This window comes from Callorhinus ursinus, unplaced genomic scaffold (assembly GCF_003265705.2).
Source record: "Callorhinus ursinus isolate GAN/ISIS: 27379988/994484 unplaced genomic scaffold, GSC_fseal_2.0 scaffold55, whole genome shotgun sequence".
NCBI lineage: Eukaryota > Metazoa > Chordata > Mammalia > Carnivora > Otariidae > Callorhinus > Callorhinus ursinus.
The window spans coordinates 1,189,140-1,210,631 of record NW_027397117.1 but is presented as its reverse complement, the minus strand read 5'-3'; the positions used below and the strand labels follow the sequence as shown (position 1 = coordinate 1,210,631).

General features: G+C 52.0%; 1 protein-coding gene across 3 annotated transcripts in view; it reads right to left on the bottom strand.

Annotated features, from left to right (window-relative positions):
* COL26A1 (collagen type XXVI alpha 1 chain) overlaps positions 1-21,492 on the bottom strand; it is a 140,578-nt gene that overhangs the window by 94,087 nt on the left and 24,999 nt on the right. For 2 of the 3 annotated variants that reach the window (XM_025864737.2, XM_025864736.2), the window contains exon 2: positions 7,886-8,008. In XM_025864737.2, coding sequence (XP_025720522.1) covers positions 7,886-8,008 — 123 coding nt within the window. Of the gene's footprint in view, positions 1-6,486; positions 6,877-7,885; positions 8,009-21,492 lie in introns of those variants that run through there. The other variant, XM_073884196.1, reaches the window with a different exon arrangement.

Below are 21,492 nucleotides of genomic sequence, written 5' to 3'. Positions count from 1 at the left end.
GAGAGTTCCGGCAAACCCCTCCGCTCAGCACATCTGGAAAAGGTTGGCTCTAATGCCATCAAAGAGCTCGGAGGGGCCAGGGAGACAGCCGGGGCAGGGAAGCCAGGCCGAGGAAAACTTAACCCCCGAGTCCCTGGGGCTCGGGCTTCCCAATTTGTCAGGCAGGCCCTGAGCCTGGCCCGCGGCCCCCCTCCCGCAGCGGCCCCCCTCCCGCATTGGCCCCCGGCGGGGCTCCGGGGGGCAGGAGGGCAGCATCAGTAACGGCGGACTTCCGGCTCTGCTCTGATCAAGGCACGGCCTTGTGATCTCCACCCCAAAGCGAGGCAGCCGGGAAGGGAAACTGAGGCACAGAGCGGGGAGGCCCGGCTTGTCCTCTCTGCCTTCCTCTGGGTGTGGAGCTGGTCCTGAGGCCTCTCACGGGGAAATCTCAGCGTCCAGCCCCTCACTGTGGCGCCGGCTGGAGACGGCCCCCCCGCCTGGCCCTCCCAGACTGTTGCCTCCCCCACACCCCTTCCCGCCCCACCGCACCCCTCCCCTAGGGAAACCCTCTCATCCCGCAGATCTCTGCGCCAATGTCACTGCCCCCAGGAAACCCAGGACCAGGTCTCATGTCAGGGCCATGATTGCCGTGAGTCTTCCACATTCCCTCTGCCAGCGGTCCTCCCAACACACACGGGAGCTCTGTGAGGGAAGGGGCCATGTTCTTGCACACCAGTGTCTGCTCTTAGGTGCTCAGTTGTGCACCAACCGCGGACCAGACCAAACACAGGATCTGAGAAAGCTGAGGCAGGGACTTCCCTGAAGGGAGACCGGGTCCCAGGGTGGACCCCCTGGCACCCCCTCTCCTCACCAGCTGCCTACCGACCGGGTGCCTGGCATGGTCCTGGGCCTCATGTTTGTCTGTAAACGTGACAGACACATACCTCCGACTCCGATCCACACACACACACACACACACACACACACACACACACACACACTGCAGAAATCCAATGTAGGAAAAAAATCACAGAATGGGAAAATCCACACAGGACACGGCTGGATTACAGTTTTGTTTTCAGGTAGCAAGAAGATGGCTGCATCCTTTGAGGAACATGGCCGAGCACCTCGGTGTGTAGGGCCTCGCAGTGAGCCCTGGGAATAATGGGAGGGCAATGTCATGAGTTGGTAGGGTCACCCCCCAAATCAGACCATCCCCACATCACACGGGTGAACCCACATGCGTGGCAGGTACCCCTGCTTTCAGCCTGCCCCCCTGTTGCAGCTCTGACGAGGCCCCCCTTCCCCTCCTGCTGCAGGTTCCCCACCCTGGGCTTCTGCCCTCCCCTCTCTCCGGGACCATTCCTGACGGCTCACAAAACAGTTTACAGATATGCTCCCGTACCTCCTGTCTTCAAAACAAACAAAATCCCTCTCTTGACCCATGCTGCCTCCAGCTTCCCAGCCCCATTCACTGCTCCCTTCACAGCAAGAACTTCCTGAGACTTCTCACACCTCATTTTCCTCCTCTGCACCTGTCATCTTGGCCTCCGTCCCCACCGCTCCCCAAAACTGCACTGGCCAGGGTCTCAGACACCCCGCGTTGCCATTTCTAATGGGCACTCGGCTCTGGTCTTACCAGGTTTCCCAGAGCATTTGGGAGACTCAGGCTCTGCCTCACGCCCTCCATCCCGAAACTCACCTCCCGGGACATGCGGATGCTCCTCCTGCCTCGGGAGCTCCTTCTCACCACTTCAGCCAGCCCCTCCACCTTAGCCCTGCCTCTGAGGTCAGGGTGCCCGGATGGCTTGGGGATCAGCACCCCCTCTCCATCTAGTCATCCCCAAGGCCACCCCAGTCCCGCAGCCTCGAACACAGTCTGCATGCTCCTGATCCTCGGTCACATGACCTCTCCCAGGTTCCAACTTGCCCACATTGTTACAGTTTAACATCGGGGACACTGGGGTTCATACTACAGTTGATGGTGTGAGATCATTTAATTGGCTTAATTCTTAGGGATCGTAAGATAATGTACTTCTTCCTGCCAACGGCGTCATAGAGTCCATGAAATGCAATATGCCCTGAGCCCTGAAATCTTCCCAGTACTCCAGACTTTTGCACTCGACACCTTACTTGCATCCTCTCCTCCCACGGATGCGCCCATAGGCATCTCCAACTTCACTTCGCCAAAACAGAGCTGCTGGTTTCCACCTCCCAGGGCTGACACCACTGGGGGTCCCCAACTTAATGAAGGACACGCCCAGCCAGCCAGCCACTCAAACCAAACCTTTAGGGCTCTCTGTGATTGCCCCCTGCTCTTCTGTGGTCAAACTCTTGTCATCTCAGCTTCCAGACACATCCTGAATTCACCCATTTCTCCCCACTTCCCCAGGTAGTGTCCTGGCGTGAGCCACCATCACCTTGCGCCTGCCCGCGCCCACTGTCCCCATGGCAGCCAGCAATCTTTTCAAAACCTAAACCAGCCCATCTCAGGAACCTCCAGAAAAGGAGAGAATAATACTTCAAAGCCAGCAGAAGGAAGGACAGAGTAGAGACAGGAGCAGATAAGAGCAGAAATCAATGAAATTGAAAACAGAAAAATCTTAGAGAAAAATCAGTGAAACCAAAAGCTGGTTCTCAGAAAAGACCCGTGAAACGACAAAGCTCTAGCAAGACTGACAAAGGAAAAAGAAGAAAAAGCACGAGTTATCAATATCAGAAATGAAATAGGTAGTAGGCCTATGCACATAAATTTAACAGCTGAGAGGAAATGGACCAAGTCACCGAAAAACACAAGTCACCTAACTCACTGTATCTGAAATAGATCATTTGAATAGCCCCATAACTATTAAGGAAATTGAATTTGTAGCTTAAAAACTCCTTCAAAAGAATTCCCCAGCCCCAGATGTTTTCACTGGAGAATTTTACCAAATGTTTAAGAGGAATTAATACCAATTCTACACAATCTCTTCCAGAAAGATGCAGAAGGAGGGAGCACATCCTAACTCATTCTATCTGATCTATTTCAGATCAGTCGATCCAATTTCAAGACTTATTATATAGCTTCAGCAAGCAAGGCCTAGTGGTATTGGCAGAACCGTGGACGCATGTTATCAATGGAATAAGACAGAGAACTTAGACCAACACAAATACGCCCAAATGGTTTTTGACAAACATGCAAAAGCAGTTCAAGAAAGGAAGGATGGCCTTTTCAACAATGGTGCCAGAGCAATTGGATATCCACAGACAAAAAAAAAAAAAAAAAAATCTTGCCTTAAACGTCACACCTTGCACAAAAATTAACTCAAAATACATCATGGACTTCACAAAACTATAAAACTTTTAGAAAGAAAATAGGAGAAAATCTTCAATTGCACTCGTGGGCATTTACGCAGAGAAATGAAATCCTGTATTCATGCAAAAATCTGAAGGTACCCGAATGTTGATGACAGTTTTATTCAGAATAGCCCCAAACTGGAAACAACTGAGATGTCTTTCAACAGCTAAATGGTTAAACTAACTGTGGGACATCCGCACCGTGGAATACTACTCAGCCATAAAAAGGAACGAACTGCTCATACACCCAACAGCCGGGATGACTCTCCAGAAAATCATGATGAGGGAAAAGATCCGCTCCCGAAAGGTCACTTACTGTGTGATTCCGTTCTTGAAATGACAACATTTTAAAAGTGGAGAACAGATTAGTGGTTACCAGGGGTTTTGGGGAGCTTGGGGGCAGGAGGAAAGTGGGTGTGTCTTCAGAAGGGCAATATATGGGGACCTGGTGTATAGAAAATATTCTGTCTCTTGACTGTATCAATGTCAACATCTCGATACTCTGGTTATGACACATCGTACACTTTGGCAAGACGGCACCATTGGGAGGAAGGAGATGAACAGTACATGGGATCCAAAAAAGAGAGAGGACACATGGAATCTCTCTGTCTTTTTTCTTACAACTGTGTGTGAATCGACAATGCTCTCAAAATAAAATGCTAATCAAAAAGAAACCTAAATCGGATCATTTCTCATCTCTACTTAAAACTCTCAATGGCTTCCCAGTACACTGGCATAAAATCCATACTTTAAAAAAAATTAAAAATTTTTTTCAAAATTTTAATTTAAAAAAATAAAAATAAAAAGTCCAAACTTAAGGCCCTGGAGATCAGTCTCTGGCCTATACTCCCCTCCTCACCTGCTCTGCTTCTGGACACTGACTTACTCTCTGTGCCTTCATCTAGGGCCTTCCTGCCTCAGGGCCTTTGCACCAACTATCCTCACCCAGTCATCACATGGAGGCTCTTTCTCCTCACTCTGCTCAGCATCAACATCATCCTTTCAGGGTCTCTCTCGTGCCTGCTCTCTCTCTCGTCCCAATTCATGCCCAGTCACATCACCCCTATCTTAATTTCCTACACTCATTATGAGGCGATATTTTTTCTCATTTTCATATGTAGGTGAATACAAACCCCATGAGGAAGAAGACTTGGTCTTACTTTCCATCACATTCCCCTCTGGCACATAGTTAGGGCCTTCAATGAATATTTGCAGAAAGGGTTGAGTCAAAGAATAAATGCAAGCAAAGAGGTCTGTGTGGGGCTCCTGGTGGAGAGGGTGGGGGCCCATGCCAGCCCCCGAGTGCATTCTGAATAGGGCCTCAAAGTTTTCACAACCACGCTCTCCCTTCCCCCACCTGCACACTTTGGTCACAAAAATGTCATCAGGATGTAATGAGATAATGTGCTGACTTCAGAGCCTTCGGCCAAGAGAGGCCTCACAAAGGATTATGGCCATGCGGATCCCCAAATCTAACCACACGGAAATGCAGAAACCCCTTCTCCCCAGACCCAGCATGGAGGAAGATGCCAGTGAAGGTGCCCCCGCCCTCGGGCAGGAAACTCACCCCTGCACTCTCTCGCCAGCCACTCTTCATTCACCTGACATCTGCGTCTCTTCTCAGAGCTACACCAAAGCACTGGGGTTTATCCCGGCCAGACACTGGCCTAGACACGCCTTAGCACCAGTACCCAGCAACAGCCATGCTAGCCACTCTTACAAACAGCCACCCTCACCAGCCCCCATGGGGTATGGGGGTGTGCCCACCGCGCACAGTCCCCCAGATTCAGGGATGAGGCTAGGGCAGACCCAGAAGCCCTCAGGGCTATTTAGCCAGGTACCCAGAGAATGGTCCAGAAGAGGGGCTTAGGCTCGCAGACTCCTTGCCCCACGAGGACGAGTATGGCTGAAGGAAGGGCCAGGACAAGGGGTTCCTCTTGCCTGGGTAGAAGGCCATATGTCCCAGGAACTCTGCTCTGCGGACCAGGGGGTGGGGGTAGGCAGGGTCTTGGTCCTGCTCGGTCCTGCTGCATCTCCCACAGCTCCACAGGCAGCAAAGGCAAAAAGATACCGAAACCTGGAAGCTTCTGTGTAAATGAGGAGGTTGAAATGTGGCAAGACACCCTGGGCAGCCAGGACTATAAGCAACACAAGGCACAAGGCAGCTATGGGAGCCCAGCTGGGGTTTGCCACCCTAACCTCTGTGTGGAAAAATGCAAGTTCAGAGCGTGCCCAGGCCTACACCCCCACTAGGGGCTGCCTCGGAGGTGGGGGTGGGTGGGCGGGGGAGCGATATGCCCAGGATCTGCTTCATATCTCAGCATGGCCCAGCCTCAGCCTCCATTCCCAGAGCACTTCTTACATGCCCGCCTCACATCATCCTCCAACAGCCTCCCAGGGAAGCTTTCTACCACCCCCACTTTAGAGTCAGGGACACCCAGGGTCATAGGACAAATTCGGACCAGTGAGACATCAGGGGAGTCTGCAGGGGGACTCTGGAAAAGACAGTGCCCTTTGATAGGAGAACATAATGCCACATTCCCTTTCTCATTTATTTGGGACACTGTTGTTGATGCCCGGAGCTGCTCCCGCCCTTCTGTGACCCTGAGGAACAATATGGCAGACACAGGAGCTGGCAGAGGGTGAAATCAAAGGTGCCCAAGATCTTGAGAATATCTTTGGCTCAGGGAAGCCCACAGGTCGGGGGTCCCCACCGCATCTCCAGCGCCACCCTCAGGGCACCTTGCTCCCACACAGCAGTGATGATCTGTGACCAAGTGCCTGTTTCTGTCGTGGTTTGACTAATGCCCCTGCCACCACCACTGGATCATCGGCTCCCTGAGTCGGGGCCTGGTCTGGGTTCTCACAGAGGACAGGAGGCCTCCCCAGAGCGCGGATACAGGAGGAGGTCAACACATATTTATTTGGGGGAGGAAGGGAGCTGGGCCATGAAACCTCAGGCACATCCCTATGGGGCCTGTTTGACGGGCCAGAGTCTGAACCCGACCTCATCCCTGTGACGATTCTTTTGACCTTGGGCAAGTCACTTTGCTCTGAACGTCAGACTCCCGATGGCAAGTGTGCGCATTAGTTTATAAGACAAGGGCTCTCTGCCAGAATGAAGTGCAGTATTCACGGTTCACCCTGTGCGTGAATTCAAAGTGCTCTGACCTCTTGGATCTCATTTCATCCTCCTGATACTGAGCCATCAGTTCAATAGTATCTCTTGAGCTCCTGAACGCGAGGCACAGGGGGAGGAGGGGCACAGGAGAGATTGAAGCAATTCCTGCCCTCCTGTGGCCCCCTGGAAAGTGACAGGGTGTCGGGGAGGAAAGGCACTGATTTAGGTCAGGAGATGCAGCTATTTCCGGCATGAAACCAGGCCAGGCAGAAGGACCAGCAAACGTGAAGGCCCCGAGGAAGGACGGAGTCTCCAGGCCAGCAAGGTCCGTGTGGCCACAGTCCCAGGACCAGGGTGGCTCGTGGAGGGCCTTGGGGTCGGGAGGGAAACAGGGTCCGTGTCCGGACTTTGATCAGCTGTGGAGAGGGGTAGAGACTGCCCTGTAAGAGAGATGGAAGCTTCTGGAAGGTCTGGAGCAGTGCCGTGATCTGATAGAGGACGTGGAGGGGATGGGGGAGGTGGGAAGACCAGAGAGCAGCTACTACAAACAGTGCCTCGTATATGCAAAGCCAGCAAAACCAGGCCCCGGGACAAGAGTGCACATGGTGCCCCACGTCGCCAGGGAGCTGGGGACAGTGCCGAACCCTACTGTCCTCCCTCTCCCTGCCCAGCCATAGGCAGAGGGGATGCACCCCAACCCTAACTCGGATAGGAGTTACTGGAGAGAGAGGAAAGTACCTTAAACCCTCATTCCTTAACAGATAATAGCCACTTAAGTGGCAATGATAATTGAGACCAGAGATATGGAATTCCTCTCAAGAATGAGCATTAAGTCTTACTCAACAAAGGGATGGCTCAGGACAAATTCCTATCTGCTGTGACCGAACATTCTGTTCTGAGCTCCTCATGCCAAGGAGAGGGAGAGAACTCTCAGGGGGCCTGTAAACACCCACACGGAGGACAAGACCCTGCAGTGGGTCTTGATGTGATGTGATGGGTCTGATGTGAACACTGTTCACATCATTGCTTCAGTCCCAAGGCAAAGGGCAGTTGTGAGAAGTAAGGATCATCAGGCGAACGCTGAGAAGCTGCCTGAGGGCTGTGGGGGGCGGGGCGTAAAGGGGGCGGGGCCGTCGTGGGCGGGCCCGAGAGGGGCCTCACCTGGCTCTCCCCCATCCCTCAGTCCCCTCACCCCACTTCCTGTCTATGGTGCTCTTCTGCTCATCAAATCCTACCGGATTGTGAAGTTCTTTCAGGGTGGGAAGCATGTCCCTTTCATCTTGCCCACACATAATCCCCATGCTCTGTACACAAAAGGTGCCCCATAAACGCACACTCAGCTCTTGTTTCCGAGCGTCAAACCCCCCTCCCCAGCAGCCTGTGCTGGGGTTGCATTCACCCAAGGGAACAGAAAGGAAGGGCAGAGCTGGCCCGCCCCACAGCCTTTACCTCACGAGGTTGGCACAGGGCCCCGGCCACCGGCAGCTCTGGTACACACGCTGGACCACTGTCTCCGAGCCGTTCTGCACCTGGCAGGACACCGTCCGCGTCACCGTGTGATGGCACCAGTGCCTGTGGGGAAAGCAATAGTCATGTCAGCCCTTCTATTCCTGAGGTGCTGACTGCAGGGCAAAAGGTCATGCTGGCCAAGGAGGGGTCCCTCCATAAGGCTGCGGGGTGGGGGTGCTCGTTCTCCCGGGTAAGGGGTTCACTGAGACCCTCAGTCCAGGACTAAGGGGAAAGGGAAGTACCCACCACAACCTTGGCCACCAAGCCCTGGCACCCACCATTTCTGTCTTCAAACACTCGGAATGAACCCCTGCCCACCGGGAAATCCCACTCTGGTGAGGAAGACTAAGAGGGAAGTGATTACAACCCACAGGAACACGGGGCCATAGGTTCAACCAAAAGATGTACACGGGGAACTATGGGAACAGAGGAGGGCACCCAACCCAGGTCCCGAGAAAGACCAACCACCTGGGTACTGAAAGGTAAGAGTCAGCCCACAGCAAGTGCAATCACACGCGGCCCAAAGGCGGGAGGGAAGGGAGGAGCCGGGAGGAAGGAAGCGACGTGGTACCTGCCAGGCTAGATGTGGGTTTTATCATGAAGTCAGTGGGGAGCCCCTGAAGGACTCTGACCAGGGGAATGCCTCAATGGGTCTGAGTTTAGAAAAATTTCTCTGGTGCAGAACCCTGAGCTGGGACGTGGCGCGGGGCCGGGGGGGGCGGGGCTGATATACGCAAACAATATTGTGATTGGATCCAACAGCAGCCCGTGCTCCCACCTGCCCCTCCCATTCCCCCCCTCCCCAGATCCTAGAAATTTAAAATCTAAAAATAAGTCCCTGTTGCAACATCAGCAAGATGGTGGGACAGGAGGTCCCCCACTCATATCTCTCCTCAGTAACGATAATTTGCCAGCCCTCCATGGACAAAAATGCCCTTGCAGGAGCTTTGGGATTTTTACAAACCGTGCATAAGGGGTTAATATCTGAAACATACAAGGAACTCATAAAACTCAATAGCCAAAAACCAAATAATCTGATTTTAAAATGGCCAAAGGGCCTGAATAGACATTTTTCTAAAGACATACAGATGGCCAAAAGTATATGAGAAGGTGCTCAACATCACTCACCACCAGGAAAATGCAAATCAAAATGAGAGATCACCTCACACTTGTTAGGATGGCTATTATATCAAAAGGACATGAGACAACAAGTGTTGGCGAAGGTGTGGAGAAAAAGGAACTCCAGTACATTGTTGATGGTAATGGACATTGGTACAGCCATTATGGTAGGTTCCTGAAGAAATTAAAAATGGAACTACCATATGATCCAGGAATCTCACTTCTGGGTATATATCCAAAGGAATTAATATCAGTATCTAGAAGAGATATCTGCATGCCCATGCTCATTGCAAAGTTATTCACAATAGCCAAGATGGAAACAACCAAAGTGTCCATCCATGAATGAATGGACAAGGAAAATACAGAAAATACACACACACACACATATACACACGATGGAATATTATCCAGCCATAAAAAAGATGGAAATTCTACCATTTGCAATAACGTGGATGAACCTGGAAGACAATACCCTAAGTAAATAAGCCACAGAGAGACAAATACCGTATGATCTCATTGGCATGTGGAATCCAAAACCATCCAACTCATAGAACCAGAGAGTAGAACAGGGATTGCCAGGGGCTGGGGAGTGTGAGAGATGGGGAGATGCTGGTCAAAGAATACAAATGTCCAGTTATAAGATGAATAAGTTCCAGGGATCTAACATACACATTAGATTTATATGTATGTGTATTATTATATTATCTGTGTATTATATATATAATCACGGGGTGATTATAGTTAATAATTCCATATTGCATACTTGCAATTTGCTAAGAGAGATCTTAAGTGTTCTCACCACAAAACAAACAAACAAACAGTGGTAACTATGTGAGGTGATGAATGTGTTAATAATCTGTAGTAACCATTTCACAATGCATATGTATATTAAGTCATCACGTTGTATACCTTTGGGGGAAAAAAGCGTATTGTACAACCTAAATAACACTTTTTAATTTTGTCACTCATAACTCAATAAAGCAGAAAATGTAAATAAAAAAAATAAAAAATCAGTCCCTAACAGCACTGGAAAACAAAGAAGCCGTGGTCGAGAAATTTTGAGGAACACTTGAGAGACTGAAAGTAGGTGGAACTAAGTTGAAAGAGGAAAGTCCAACCGGAAACAGGGAAGACTCCAGATCGGTGGTAAATGTGGGCACAACTTGGGAAAAGAGCTAATGTGGCTAATGGGATAGGGGAGGGACCCAGAGGTGACTGTCAGAGGACCATGGTACAAGGAGTCAGACAGGTAGGACCCGGATCCCTACCCCTGCTGGTGTCAAGAATCAGGCATTAGATTCACCTGCCTTGAGGCAGGTGTGGTTGGAGAGGGTGCTCCAAAATCTGATGACCCCCAGGAGAAACGGAGACCCTCTCAAGTTTATACAACTGAATTCCTTTTTTAAAAAGATTTATTGATTTGAGAGAGAGAGAGAGAGCTAGAGCAGGAGGAGGGGCAGAGGGAGAGGGACAGAGAGGCAGAGAAGCAGACTCCCCGCTGAGCCTGGAGCCCAACATGGGGCTTGATCCCAGGACGCTGAGATCATGACCTGAGCCGAAACCAAGAGTCGGAGGCACAAGCAACTGAGCCACCCAGGTACCCCTATACAACTGAATTCTTGCACACTCCTTCCCTACCCCTTACCCATACTACCAACCCTCCAAGAGGCAAAGCAGCAATAAATAGTAGAGCAGAGACGAGCCAGTGGAAATCCCCAAATACCAAGAATTTCAAAGTATTCAAGAAAAAAAAAGGCCAACACCATGAAAGAAAAGCACCAACTCAACAGACAATAAATCACACCTCAGGAAAAGATAATAAAGCAAACCAATGAAGACAATTTTTTAAAACATAATTAATGTCCTCAAAGAGATAAGAGAATTGTGCCCTTGTAAAAAATATTATGAAATGGAAAAAACGAGATCTCTTGGAAATGAAACATACGACTGTAAAAACCAAAAGCACAACAGATGGGCTGAAAAATCAGAATAGACACAGCTAGAGAGTTAGCGGGTGAGCCGGAAATCCGAGCCATGAACTTTCCAAGGATGCACTGCAGGGGGAAGAGGAGGTGGGAAGTGTGTGTGGTGGGGGGGAAGTGAGAGACCCAGGGGAGAGACCACGTGCCGACATATGTCTATTAGTAGCTCCGGAATGGGGGATTGGAGAGAGCCAAGGGAAGTACGTACTTGAAGAAAGAATAAAGAGAGTTGGAGAAAGACATGATTCCTTAATCCAAAAGAGCCCACTGAGTGTTAAACCAGATGAACACAAACAGACATATCGTGCTGAAATGTCAGAACCCTCAGGATGGAGACAAAAATCCCAAATGCTGTAGAAAGGAAAGTAACGCAGATTACCCACAATAAACTGAAATTAGAGTTCTCATCAGCAGCACCAGATTCATCAAGAAACACAATGGTTTCAAATTTCGGAGGGGAAATATCGAGCACCCAGAATTCCACACCCAGGCAAGCTCTCCTTCAAAGGCAAAGGCAAGATAAAGACATTTTCAGATGCACAGGAACTCGGAAAGCTTACCAGTCACCTTTTCTGAAAGAATCACTGCAGGATGTACTCCAGCAAAATAAATGAAGGATGCAGAAGAAATATATTACATATGAGAAGCAGTTATGAGCAAAGAAAGAGTAATACGATTTAATAACAGCCTAGCTCTAAAATCCAAAGTGATCTCAGTAAGGAAGAGAGCTGTAAGAGGGACAGAAGGAACGAAAAGTTGCTGGGGGTTGAGTCTTGTTTAAGGAAAGGACATGAGTGCTTTGCAACTTCAGGTATAGCAGAAAAATACACAATTAAAATATACCTTTCAGTTTGAAGATAAATACTAACAAACCATGAAAGAAAAAAAAACAAAGAAAATTTGATTAATCCAACAAAATGTTAGAAAAGCAAGAAGGTAGCAAGAGAAAACACAGTAATTAGAAAACCTTGGCAAGAGAAAGAAGAAAAGAATCCACAAAGATTCGAGCAGAAATGAATGAAGCAGATTTACTTTAAGTGAATCAACAAAACATGTTTAAAAAAAATCAAATAGACAAAGCTTATAGCAATTCCTAATGAGAAACAAAGACACAAGAGAAAAATTCCAGAGACTTAAAATTATACGTAAATTTTATGTGTGATCTTGCATCAAAATTTTTCAAAATCTGGACAATTTTCTAGGCAAATCTCTACTACCAACATTTGCACTGTCAAAAAGAGCATAGAAGTAATCAAAAATCCATCCCTCTCCCCAAAGATACCAGGAGACCTAGTTCAAAACCTGGGTCTGCCACCAACCTGCTCTGTGACTTGAGCAAAGTGATGTCCCCTCTCTGAGCCTCCGTGAAATAAAAAATCTTACCCCTTAAGTTTATTGCGAGGGCTACGTGAGCAGATTCAGGTTAGTGGTGTATAAATCATGTGGCACTCACTACTAAAGTATCCCTGATTGGCTGGCTACCAGATCCCCACAGTGTCCATAAAAGCCTAGGGATTGATCTTACACATTTTGGAGCTTGGCGGAGTAGTGGGCAGTTAAACCTCACTGCCCATAGCTCAGACTTGAGGCTGAGTGGGGAAGGGAATCTAGCCTTCCAGCCCAGAGGACCAGCAGGGTCCCACCTCTCCAGTACACACTTCCACTCTTGCCTCTGCCGGATCAGTCCGGAAATTGTGCAAGATGGTGGCATCTAAGCCCTTCCTTCATCTCTACTGGGGATCATTGGTGCCATCTCAGGCACTGAGCGTGATTCTCTTGGGGATGAACCAACCCGAGGACAATGCTCCATCCTGACATCCGCCCCTGGTGTTCTGGAACAGACAGACCAGCCAGTCTGGTCTCCAAATCACGCGGGGTCAGGGTTGTCTATAGGGAAATGAGCTGTGAATTGCAAAACATTTTCAAATGCCTCAATTCATCATCTGCAGGACATTTGATCTTTTAATGGGCTGTAAATGGCTTCCCAAACTCAAAACCTGGCCAAAAACAATGAAGAAGGCAGGCAGAGACAAGGGAAAAGGGATCTAGGCCTTCTCAGATGGAGTTCAAAACCTTGTTCATGTCCAGGCACCACGGTTCCAGAGAATCTTGGTGTCAGGCACTCTTCTCCCGTGTGGGGTCCCTCTTAGGATCCCCATGTCCTGAACATTCCGTGTCTCCTGTTTGTGGGTGGTATCACAGCACCACCCACCCCCACCCCTGCTCATGGTGGGTGCATACAGAGCTGTAAGGACCACAGAATAACTCCAACAGGAGACTGGCTTGGCAGGAGACATATGTCCCTTTTAAGACCCTTCTGGAAGGACTGGCCCAAGATCACAGAATTCGGGAGTGGCAGGGCTGGTCCTCGAACTGCCTGGCAGTGAGGGTGCCCTCAGCAACCTTCATCAGGATGGGAAGGGGCTGACATTATCTTTGAGCAGCAAATGTCTCTTCCGTACCTCCCCTCCCCGTCCCCAGCTGGGTTCTCATGGAGGGTCCAGGATGGGAAACTTCCTCCCAGCCTTGGGGACAGACGGGCTCCCGTGCAGGTCCCTTTTCTTATGAGACGAGGTCCACTCCCTGATGGGGTAGAGCCACTGACTTGGCCCTGCTCCACCCACCTAGAGGCCGCTTCTACAGTGGTCTTCACCCTGCTAGTGTTTGGCTCCATGACTTGGCTAAGCTCCGAAATTCTTAATTTAGGGTCCTTTGGGACAACGAGTGCTAAGTGGCTTCAGGAAGTCACGGCACAATGGAATGGAGGGTCTTCAGGACACCCCTGGCCCAGGCCCACCTCTGAATATAACTAACCCAGGGAGATGCCAATATGGCAACTTCTCCTCCCCAGAGCCCTGGTCCCACCCCAAGCACTGACCCCCCGAGCCCCCCAGTTCTGTCTGAGCTTTGCCTTGGGACTTGATCTCACTCACACTTTCCCTCCACCCCCAGGACCCTAAGCTCTGAGCCCGAACCAAGCCCTGGGGCTCTGACGGTGTCCTCCCTTCCCGGGAGGATCACCCAGTCTGCCCCCTTTCCCCTGTCCCATGCTCTGCTCCACCCTCATGCTAAGTCACCTCAGTGCTTCTCCTTGAACCCCAATGTATAGGCCCTACTTGTCTGGACCGTGGTCACACATCATCATAGCCCATGGGACACTCTGAGACACACCATTCCAATCTGTCCAATACTGAGCGCATCGCTCTCCAGACCCAACTGGGTCCATCTTGGTGACCAGCATCACTAAACTCCTGGTCCCTTTACCCAGAACGCCCAGCGGCAAATTGCCACAGACTCCACCTTCTCCCTCCCCCACTCCATGTGGCCACTTAGCCCCCACGCCAGGCAAGTCCACGTCCTCCACCCATCTCCTGCTCCATCTTGATCTTGCACCTGGACGGCCTTGGTGCCTGCTGGTCTACCAGCCTCCAGCCCTATCTCCCTGCAGTGAACTCTACATGCCACCAGAGGGCACTCCCTAAACCACAAATCTGTCCTGCCCCGTCACTTCCTTTCCCCATCCTCCCCATCTCCCACCCACCTCCCTTGGTACCACCTCCTACCACGCTCCATCTTGCCACGCACACTGTCACAGTGTCCTCCCTGGCGTGCCGTTCCCACCGTCTTCCATTTGGCCAACTGTTATCCTACGAGTCTTCATTCAGGCTCTGTCCCCTCCTGGAGGCCCTCCCTGACCCCCTGGCCAGGAAGGGACCCCTACCTCAGGCTCCACAGGCTCCCGTGCATCCCCTGATCTTAGCCCCAATCATGCTAGAAAACTATAGGCTCCCAAGGACGGTGGACCCAGAACAGGCCTCGTGAAGTTGTGCTGATCCGACCCCAAGCCCTATGTCCCAGCGGGACTTTCTCTCACCCACTTGCACTCACTCACCAAAAACTGTTTCTCGGGCTCTGCTGGGTGCCAGGCCCTGAGCCCCAGCAAGTTCTGCCCCCATGGCTGGGACCACCCATCTCAAGGTTAAGGGCGTTGAGTTTCAGGCCCCCCTCCGCCCAGCCCTGATCATTCTAATTACCTGGCCATACACTGCCCAACCCCCAGAGGCCAGTTCCAGGGGTTCTGCAGGCCGGCTGGGTGCACGCAGCTCTGTGAGAACCCAGATTTGCAGCCTGAAGGCAATGGCCACGGGGATGGTTAATCTGGATGACTCTGAGACCATGCCCTTGAAGCAGAGCCCATGGGGCTTAGCTGGTCTCCAGAGAGACGCCGGCAGAGGAACCAGGTCCTCGCCCCTTCCCAGGAGAGAAAGAATAGCTCAGGTACAGAGTCAGCCCACCTGGCTTCTGGCCATGCAGAGACCCTCTCCTGCGGGCAGAGTCGGGCTCAGGACCCCAAGACCTGTTTTGGGGTTGGCAAAGCAGTCCCATGTACTATTACGGGCTGAGATGTGTCCCTACCCCCAAATTCATATGTTGAAACCCTAACCCCCAATAACTCAAAATGTGACTGTATTTAAAGACGGAGTCTTGGGCCACCTGGGTGGCTCAGTTGGTGAAGCATCGGACTCTTGATTTCAACTCAGGTCATGTTCTCAGGGTTGTAAGATCGAGCCCCGAGTAAGTCTCCACGCTCGGCGGGGAGTCTGCTGGGGATTCTCTCTCTCCCTCTGCCCCTCCTCCAGCTCATGCACTCTCTCTAAAATACATAAATACAACCTTAAAAAAAAGTCTTTAAAAAAGGAATTAAGTTAAAATGAGGTCAGTAAGGTGGGCTGTAATCCAGTGTGACTGGTGTCCTTATAAAAAGAGGAAATTTGCAAATTATGAACACAAAGTTGTACAGAGGGAAGACAGCGTGAAGATGCAGGGAGAAGGCCATCCTCGAGCCAAGCAGAGGGGCCTCGGGGGGAAACCACCCTTGTCAACACCTCCGACTTGCGCTTCCAGCCTCCAGCACCGTGAGGAAATTCATTTCTGTCATTTAAGCTCACCACGTGTGAGACTTAGTTGTGGCGGCCCCAGGAAACCTGCACGTACGTGATCTCACGTAAGCTTCACAACAATTCTCAGGTAGGCGCTTTACAGAGAAGGAGGCTGAGCCTCCAGAAGAGACAAGGTCACACACTGAGCACGTGGTCCTTTTAGACCCTGAAGCTCAGTCTTCAATTCGACGCTCCACGCTGCATGCACCTTGCCCAGGAGGCCAGCAGACGGTTAGAGAACTAGTACAAAATCACCCGGCAGGTGCTTAGTAGCCAAGTCCCTCTGGGAGCCATCCCACCTGCAAACCAGGAAGCCGGAGGGACCCAGTGGTCTCCCACATGGGGTGGGAGCTGTCACAGATCAGGAAACGAGGCATGGGGCGAGGGCAGACGGAACACGTCCCAGGCCACCCAACAAGCCAGCCAACGCGCACCCAAGATTCAAGCCCAGCCCTGAGCGGCTCAGCTACACCTGCCAGATGGACTTGAAGAGCACCTGGGTCTTGGCAAATGGTGGTCTCTCCACGTGGGGCCATGCTGCCTGGAGGGGGCCGGGCAGCAGATGGTGCTGGAGGCAGCGGGCTGCTGACGGGAAGCACAGACCAGGAGCTGGTGCACACGGGGGCCTGGGTCTTGGCAGGGAAGAGGGATCCAGGCTAGATCTCCCCAGCCTGGAGCAAGGAGCCAAATCTAACAAGATGAAACATGACCGGGTGAATGTGGAGTCCGGCCCTGCGGCCCCAAAACCCAGCGGACAAGCCCCAGATGGGGCGTGGAGGTTCTCGCCAACAATAAGTTCAGTGCGAGTCAGTGGTATGTGCTGTATTCCGAAAGGCAAAGGCAATCTCAGGCTGTCTTCGTGCAGAATAACGTTCAGAGCACCCTGCTCCCCTCCGCACCAGCCCATGGGGTGTGGACACTGGGCCGTGCCCCAGATCCCCCTCCGGATCGCCCTCAACGAAGGGCTATCAGCGGTCAGACCCTCCCAGTAAGAGCTGCCTCGCCTGACATCCTGCTCTCCCCAGGGTGACCCTGTCCAGGGTCTGGTCCATGCACGAGTTGAAGGGCCCAGCCATATGGACGTCAGGACAAGTTGAAAGGTCCACTGCAGCCGCAGGGCTCCCTGGGGAGGTTGGTGGTAGCTGTCACTGGGCCTGCATCCCAGCTCAACTTCTCCTTCTGACACCCAAGTCCTTCCATGTCACCAATCCCAGGACACATCCTCTGTGCTGGACCCCGTCTCAGAATCTGCTTCCTGGGGACTCGGCCTGGTGTCTGCTGTGAGCCCAACAGGGAAAGAAATAAAGTGACACCCAGTGCACTGGGAGGAAAGCGGTCTATGTCCTAGAGGCTAGGGGGGACGAGGAGGCCGACCCGTAGAGCAGTGAGTGTCCATGGGAAGAAGACAGCTCGGAAGCCCAGGATTTGGCCAGGGGGAGAAGAAGGCCCCATACCCCTCGCATTCACACCTGCCCTTTCCAGCAGGTAAGAACAGTCGGCAGTGGGTCCTTCAGATAGAGTGAGCAGAAACACGCTGGGGGCCGCAGCGGGGAGAAGGCAGCTCTGAGGGGCCAGCTCTCCACAGGAGACACCTTCAGGTGAGACATGCTCAAGTGGCCCCAGGGGCCCCAAGTCAGCTCAGAGCATGGAGCCGCCTGGGAGACTGACCTCCAGAGACCGGACTGCCACACAGTGTCTCCCAACAAGGCAAGTGTCCCCGTGGCTGGTGTTTCTCTCCATCTCTCAACCAGTGAGCCGCTGTCCGGAGTGACGGTTTCGTTCCTGTAAGAATAACTGAGTGTGTGATCCACTCAGTCCTGGTCAGTTTTTAGGGCCCAGAAACCAGTAGGAGCGTTTGCTACGCAGAGAGGTTTGCCTGCGCTCCCTGACAGATTTTATTGGAACTGTCGTCCATTTCGAGGCAAGACCAGGGAGGAATTTAAGTCATTTTAAGGTCACTGACTTTCAGAGGGATAGGCTGCTGATCTAAAAGCCCGGCAGCAACCGACCCAATCTTTCTGTAAAAACAGGGGGGTGATGACGTGGACTGCGGGGTCCAACGCTGAAGCCGGGTGGGAGAAGGAGGCGTGTGGGTCTGGATGCGGGTCCGCAGGCAAAGGGGGGCGCCAGCGTGCCCCCAGACAGCACAGCTCTGCTGCTTCCTGTCTATATTCGTTCTCTAGCACTTTCCATGGTGGGGAATTCCTGAGGCCTCCCCCACCTGAGACAAGGCTGGAAGAACCCCATACAGAGCATCAGCCACTTACAGATTGAATTTCCCATTCGCACGGGGGCAGCTGAGGGAGCATACGACTTGGCGGAACAGAGAGCGTGGCTTTGAGCATCTCAAGAAGGATCCACGATGACTCCCATTAATGAGAGCGCCAGAGGAAACAAGTTGCCAGAGTTTGGTGCCAAACGTCCTCCGTGGGATCAGCATTCCCGAGGCCACCTGCCGAGAAACGCTCCGGCGACACAGATTCCACGACCAGAACTGGAACTCACCAGACCTTTTACAGAGTGAGGCGTGTCCGCCTTGGACCGTGAGCCATTTGGCCTGCAAGCAACCTCTATCGAAGTCAGAGGTTTCTGTGTGGCCAAGATCAGGACAGGACCGAGTTGTGTGTCCTTGGTGGTCCTTCTCAAGTGCACCATCTCTCAAAACCACCTTCTGACTCGGGTCCTGTGGGGATGGGCCCAAGAATATGCACTTGTAACAGTCTTCCCAGGGATGCTGGGTGAGGACAGTGACGCTTTCCACCCAACGGAAGTTGGAACCGAAACAGGAAAAAGAGTAACTGACATTTACTGAGCGCTTGGATATGCCAGGTACTGGGGCAAGCCTCGGACACATCTCCTCCTGTAATCCTTATAGAAACCCACCAGGGAAAAGCCACCACCATACCTGTGTTCAGAAGAAGCCAGCCAGACTAAGCAGCTTCCCTCACTCCACCCCTCCGCAAGGAAAAATGTATGCTTACCACAGTTGGAGCCACACTGAAAGGATGGCCTCATTTTCTCCCAGTTCTGTTTCCTGAGACAGAGACTCTGGTTGGCCCAGCTCCTCTTGTCCACGCCAGGCTTGCCTTGGGGCAGACGCCCACCCCTGGTCCAGTCAGGTGTGGGGAACTCGCATGGCACAGAACAGGGGGTCTAGGGCCCCCTGTAGCAGGCACTCTGGGGGACTGTGCCTTTTAGAACAGACAGTGAGGGAGTTGGGTGCCTAACTGGCCTCTCATATATGACACGTGTGTCCCCAGTAGTCATCTCCTCCTCCTCCTTCTTTGCTAACCAACCCCAGTTTTCTTCAGACTCTGGGCATCAGTAAATTCAAAAAAGGTGGGTAAGACCATAATCTCATTGGTTGAAGTGTGGACATGTTCATTCATGTCTGGTTAGTGACAAGTAAGGGGAAGTCAACCGAGGGGCTTCTGCAAAATACCACCCCTTATGGGGGAGGGAGGATTCAAGAAGAGAAGTTCAGGCCTTTTTCTGTACACAGGTGGATAAGAATGTGATGCCTGGAGCTGTGGCAGCCATCTTAGAGCCATGAGGGAAGACAGCCTAGGGAGAGCAGAGTAAAAAGCAGGGTCCTTGAGCATTTGATGCTGCCGGATTAACCAACCCTCGAGCCACCCATTTCTCAATATGTGAAATATTAAATGACTTTGTTGTTTCAGCCTACGTCAGTAGGGTTTTTATGATTCACATTTAAAAGCATCCCAGACAAAACAACCCACTGTCAGAGCGTACTATCAAGGTGTACAAATGTGAGACCAGGAGGCCTAATTTGTGTCCTACTTGCACCACTTACCACCCACATGGCTTTGGGCAAGTCTCAACTTCAGAGCCTCAGTTCCTCATCTGCAAAATGGGAGCCCACTTTCCAAGGGCTGCTCAAGAGCAGTAACACCTATGTGAATGAATACAGACATATGGGCTGCACAGCTCCAGGCAGAGGATAGGTATTACCACTATGCAGACTGCCACCTCTTGGTTGGGGTTTTAGGCTCCTCTGGATGTAAACATGCTGCTTCCATAAACTTCAGTGTAGGACATGCCCTGTGTGACCCCCACCGATTGGCAGCCAAGGTGCCGGCTCTGGATGGCATGGGCAAAGGTGGCATCACCCACTGTTCCCACAGAGGGACTTGGATGGAGAATTATGAAAGGTCTGCACTGCAGGGGGCAGGTCTTACAAAGATCACCTTGTCCCAACCCCCTCTTTACAGGTGAGACAATGAGGCCCTCCAGCGGGAAGGACCCACGGTGGCACAGCAAGCTGGTGGCAGAGTCGGGACGAAAGCCAGGACTCCTGGTTTTAATTTTCTCCCATCCTCCCACAATCAACAGGGAGACTGGCTCCCAGTGTTCACTTGGGGGAAAAAAACTAATAAGAATCTGAAGAATGTGGCTGCCAAGAGGGACGAGGGTGGAATTTGGCATCCGATACCCCAAAGATCACACACAATTACGACCCCACAAGTCTCTGGTGAGCAGAACACCTTTTGGACCTGCGTCCCTTTCCAAAAAGAGCGGGGCTCCGTGTCCACACGCCGGGCCCAGCTGGGTGGCCCCCCTGCATCCCGCAGCTGGCTTTGAGTCTCGAAGGAGCCCCTCAATCTCCCCTCAAAGGGCGGGCCCGGAGAACTTGAAGCAACTCAGATTCCGGCGGGGAATGAACACGGCATTCCGAATTAAATCCTGCTGTTTATGGAGTTCGCCTCTTCCTTGGGATCGCTGCTTCTCCTGGAGCCTGCTTTGTCTCCCTAGTTCTTCGAGGCGTCTTGCCACCAGCACTCATGGCTGGCAGCTCAGTAAATCTCCCCCCTCCCCAGCGGGTAGTGGGGAAACATGGGTTTGACACCTCCGGACCTGAGACTCTCCACCTGAGACAAGTCAGTGGGTTCCAGAGGTCTTCCTAAAAGAGGAAGCCGGAGCCCTGGGATCATTGTGTGACCATGGACTGGCCCCATCTCTCTCTGGACCTCCACGTCCTCCTGGCAGCATTGGAGCTGGGAGGTAGGGTTGGGGCAGAGGCTTTTAGAGGCCATCACGTTCACCTTGACAGAAGGGCCAGAGTGACGCTGCCTCTCGCCCAGAAGTCAAGACTGTTGGGAAACCAGACTGGCCAAGTGCATGGTTTCTTCGTGCCCTCCAGCCGGCCAGGGCTAGGTTTCTACTGCTCACGGGGCTGGAGGTGCTTACACCCTCTCTAGGCAGGTCGTTCTGCAAAAACACCTGCAAAGTCATCCCCAAGGGGCCCGGTGAGACCTTCCAGCAAAACAAAGCCACTTGTGTGGGGCACGTGATGGGCAAGTAACGTGCTGCGGTCCACCAGCCTGGTCTACCTGCCGACTTCCGGAGGGCAGGTACCATGACTGAACCCCTGCTACCGGGGAGGGGTAGCACACGGTGCCCATCCGTGAACAGGTGCTCATTAGACAAATGAATGAAGAAAGAAGGGACAGTGGTGGTGTGGACTCCTGATGCTCTCCCCTGAGGT